This window comes from Triticum dicoccoides, chromosome 1B (assembly GCF_002162155.2).
Source record: "Triticum dicoccoides isolate Atlit2015 ecotype Zavitan chromosome 1B, WEW_v2.0, whole genome shotgun sequence".
NCBI lineage: Eukaryota > Viridiplantae > Streptophyta > Magnoliopsida > Poales > Poaceae > Triticum > Triticum dicoccoides.
Genome location: NC_041381.1, coordinates 145,154,061 through 145,158,334, shown reverse-complemented (window position 1 = coordinate 145,158,334; position 4,274 = coordinate 145,154,061). Strand labels below are relative to the sequence as shown.

Sequence of the window (4,274 nt, the reverse complement as noted above, 5' to 3'; positions counted from 1 at the left end):
GCGGAACAGACGCCCACAGCCACCAAAAACGCATCTAGAAGGAGAACCCTAGCCTCCGGAATCCATCCGGAGGGGAAATTGGCAAGGAGGAGATCGCCACGTTCACCACCACGTGCAAGGGGACGCTGACATCATCACCACTATCATCGTCATCCACCTACATCTTTGTCTCATTGTAACATCGGAACCCTAGTGGATCATCTTGTGTGTTACCCATTTGATTCATCCATGTTTATCATCACCGCTTTCATGATGCTTGTTGTTGCTATGTACGAGTAAACCTCCTGGTTCTTGAAGATATGGATGAACCTTGGTATGTATAGGAGCTGAAACGTTAATAAGGATATGAGAGATTCTGTATTGAATGATTTAGCTTAATAAACTTCGTGATTGTTGTGAAGGGACCCCGCTCAGCATTTTCGCTGGAAGGCCACGAAGTGTATCACTGTCATTGTAAGAGTTGGGGAGTGAAGGTAATTCGAGGTGATCGTAGAAGCCTTCATCCCTAGGTTTTTACAATTGATAGGGGAATTACGGAGAACCCTTAGTGAGGCCGGGTCCACGGGGAAACCTTAATCATCGTAGTTGTAACCTGCAGGGGGAAACTACGATGGTGGTGTGTGTGACATGAAGTCTACCTAGAGTACGTAGAATGTGTTCTGTACCCGGCTCCGCCCAAAGTAAACTTCAAGAGTGGCTCAAGTATCCAGATAATACTATGTCGATGCATAGATTGCGTTAGAAACATACCAACGGGAATTCCAGACTCCCTGAGAACACTTTACTCCTATGTCAGTTTGCTTGTTGTTTTTTATACTATTTTTATATCTGGTTAAGTTGTTTACTTTAAGTTCGCATTTCACCAAAACCAATATTCATCCTCCGACCTTACTTTGCTTGGAGCCTATAATCAGTTGTAGGTACAATTTCGTAAGTCAGTAAGAGAGGCAAAAACCCAATTCATGTGCTCCCTACGGGATCTTGTTACTATCGTCTTTCGCTATCTTTATTATTATTTGCTTTTAACCTTGTGGCTAGCAAGAACAAGGGGAGTGATGACCCCCTTGCCTTTGTTGAGTGTTGCTACCTGTGACAGCTATTAGATTTCTCCGAAGAGAAAGGGTGATGTAGTATAGTAACAGACAATATTTTTCTCAATTAAAATCAAGGTCCGGACGTGGTTCGGACGGATGCAGGCAGTTTGAGGGTTCGCTTTGAAGATGACCTTAAGAGACTATTAGAATTAGCTTCACTACCTAAGGGGATGTAATGGTCATATAGATCTGGGGCATTCCAGCTACTTTTTCTTTTTAAATGGAAATGTACATGTCACACATGTGTGATGGCATAGATAGAACGCATGGCTTATAAAGCGTACCTGACTGACAAAACGAATTGGAAATAAGGGGCAAAGTGTTAGGCCTAGGGGGTTATGAGTAAAATACCATCTCTGGTTGAGGGCATTTTTTTGCAAATATGACATAGCAGTTATGAGTCAATCTGGTCCATACAACTAGCATCCAACAGCCTCCGCTCAGGTTTCCAAGATTCCACCGAATTTTTGGTTTCCACGTGATATTGTCTCGTGTATACATATACGTCGTGATATATGCACACATACATTGTAACATTGATACACACATACATGATACATACTCGAATACTCCCCTAACCCCAGTTAGGAGAAATAAGTGGTTACATATGTCGCATCCATACACACTATACTGCTAAAAATGAAGTGAAACTCCCGTTTTGCTGCTTCATATATTACACGGCCGATGTATTCATGCATGTAGATTAGCTAGCTTAGCATAGCTTAGCTTATGCACTTTGCTGCCTGCTCATCATGCCCGTAGGAAACGAAGCCCTCAAGATCCGAGACGGGTGGTGGATGCCAACGCCACCGCTTGCGCCCACACCTTGAGCCTCGCCTTCACGTCCACCGGATCCTCCCCTGGCAAAATCACAAGTTCGCAACACACGTTAATTTGAATAGTATCGCGCATGCACATTTACGTTGAAGCTCCTGTAAGTAGAAATATAATGAACACTAGTTTTAAAACTTTCGCTCCACCACCACTGGATGGTTGCCACGACGCAGAATAATTATGATCAAACAGCAAGCAAAGACATACCAGCAGTCTAGCACTATTAATTAACTGGAGTATAACTAATCTGAGTGTGGAACGATTCTGATGATGAGTACAGGACGGAGACAGGCTGATCGCGACTGGTGGCCGGAGCGTGGCGAAGGGTGAGTAGCCAGATCGACGTGCAAAGCGTCGCCGGATGGGGATGGCGACGCCGCCCGGTTGTCCTGGGAAAGGCACCAACTACGGTTGGCCAGACTTAGTTATTGGTACCACTAATCACCTAGAGTACGTCCAGAGAGCACTTGACGAGGGGCGCACATGATGGTAACAATAATAAATTTTCATTGATGGACTCGAGGATGCCCTGCCTTTGACCCGTCGGAGACGAGGCCGGGCGAGCAGGGATGCTCGTCGTCGTCGATGTGCCATGCCCGGCAAGGCAGGGTAATGTGCATGGTTGCATGCATGCAGATATATCTGCAGCTAGTGACCCATGGAATTAATGCAGGTGCTAGGTGGTGTGTGTGATGGTGACGTACCGGCGCTGGGGCTGGAGATGGAGCAGCTGCCGGCGGTGGAGGGCGAGTCGGCGCCGCTGCTGGCGTGGCTGTGGGTAGGGCTGCTGCCGGCGGAGATGCCGTAGCATTGAATTTCTACGGTGCCGTCGGAGGGGAGCTCGAGGCCGAGGTCCCTGCACGCACGCACCTCCTCCATGTCCATCGCGACGCTGGCGGACGAGTGGTGGTGCGGGGAGGAGGAGGCGCACGGGGACGAGGACCCGCCGGTCTGCTTCCCCACCACGACCACCACGGGGGTGTCGGCGTCGGGGGCGCCACCGTTGCGCTCGTGCCAGCTCTTCTTCATCTCCCACGCGCGGTCCAGCCACGCCTCCCGCGCCGCCCGCTCCCGCCGGACCACGCTGAAGCTGCTCCGCCGCGGCTGCGCCGCCTCCGCCTGAGCCGACCCGCGCTGCAGAAGCCGCGCCCAATGCTCCTCGTTGTCGCTCCCGAAGCTCTTCTTCGTGTCCTCCACAGCCAGCCACGCGTGCGGCGGCGGCAGGGTCCGGGCCCCCTCGCAGCCGCCATCGTGGCGGCGTCGGCCCTGGACGCCCGCGTCGACGACCTCCTGTCTCCTTGACAAGACACCGCGGCTGCCGCCCGAGCCGCTGCCCCCGTCGACGGCGAAGCGGGACACGCGCCTCCTCACCTCTCCCGCCCCGCCAGCGCCGTCGTCTCCCCCGACGGCGAAGCGGGACACGCGCCTCCTCACCTCCAGTACCTCGTCACCGTCGTCCCCACTATCATCGCCGACAAGGTCATCCTCCTCCTCAACGAAACGGGCGACAGGTGTCTCCCTGGTCATGGACGCCATGGCTAGCTATAGCTTCTAGGCTATACGATAGAGCAGTAGAGCAGGTGAGTGACAATGCCTGGAGACCAGTGGTTGGGTGGGAAGCATGAGTTGTTGGACGGCCGGGTGTATATATAGACCGGACGGAGCTGTACGCTGCATGCTGCAATGGCGACGGGTGGCGTGACACACGCACACACATACTTCCTACAGTACATGATATGGGAGTGCATGTATGACGTAGGACACCGTCTAGCTGAATGGCATGGCATGGTTGCCGGGCATGTATGGCAAGCATATATCAGCAGTAACCTGTTGAATCAGGCAGTGTCGGTATAAGTCATGGAGATTGCTAGCCACAGCCACCCAAATGAATATGAATATTAATAAGCTTTGATTGATTCTTGCCTACCTGAAATTTTCCAAGGGACCAGGCCCCGCTTATTTTCTTCACTATCAGGTTGGCGTGGAAACTCAGGTTCCACCCTACATGTCCCGCGAGAGAGGCGCTTGCCTGAATCATTTGATTTCTCACATCTTGAAACTACATCTTGGTTCCGCTTGAGCGTATCTTGAAATGCTTTTGTGCAAAACAGCCTCAATTTCGTCAAATCCATGAATTATTCAGTTGATGTTAGTGCATCAATTCCGCCATGAGCAGCCCATTCCAAGTGAATTAATCAAGGCTTATCACGTGATCACCGCACACGAAATCATCTGATCTCCAGAAGCATTTCTACAGGCTACATCAGGGATAACTTTGAAAGGGATGCCGGCATATCTGGATAAGATAGATCAAAGGGAACAAAAATTCAACCGGCGAGCCCACGT

The 4,274-nt window shown here is 50.9% G+C and overlaps 1 protein-coding gene across 1 annotated transcript; it reads right to left on the bottom strand.

The window, feature by feature from the left end:
- Nucleotides 1-1,519: 1,519 nt before the first annotated feature.
- On the bottom strand, nt 1,520-3,562 carry LOC119324067. The gene is made up of 2 exons (XM_037597805.1): nt 2,633-3,562; nt 1,520-1,954 (listed from the first exon to the last, which is right to left on the bottom strand). Exons 1-2 carry the CDS (start codon nt 3,462-3,464, stop codon nt 1,869-1,871), a joined length of 918 nt encoding a protein of 305 aa, XP_037453702.1. The 5' UTR covers nt 3,465-3,562; the 3' UTR covers nt 1,520-1,868.
- Nucleotides 3,563-4,274: the final 712 nt, after the last annotated feature.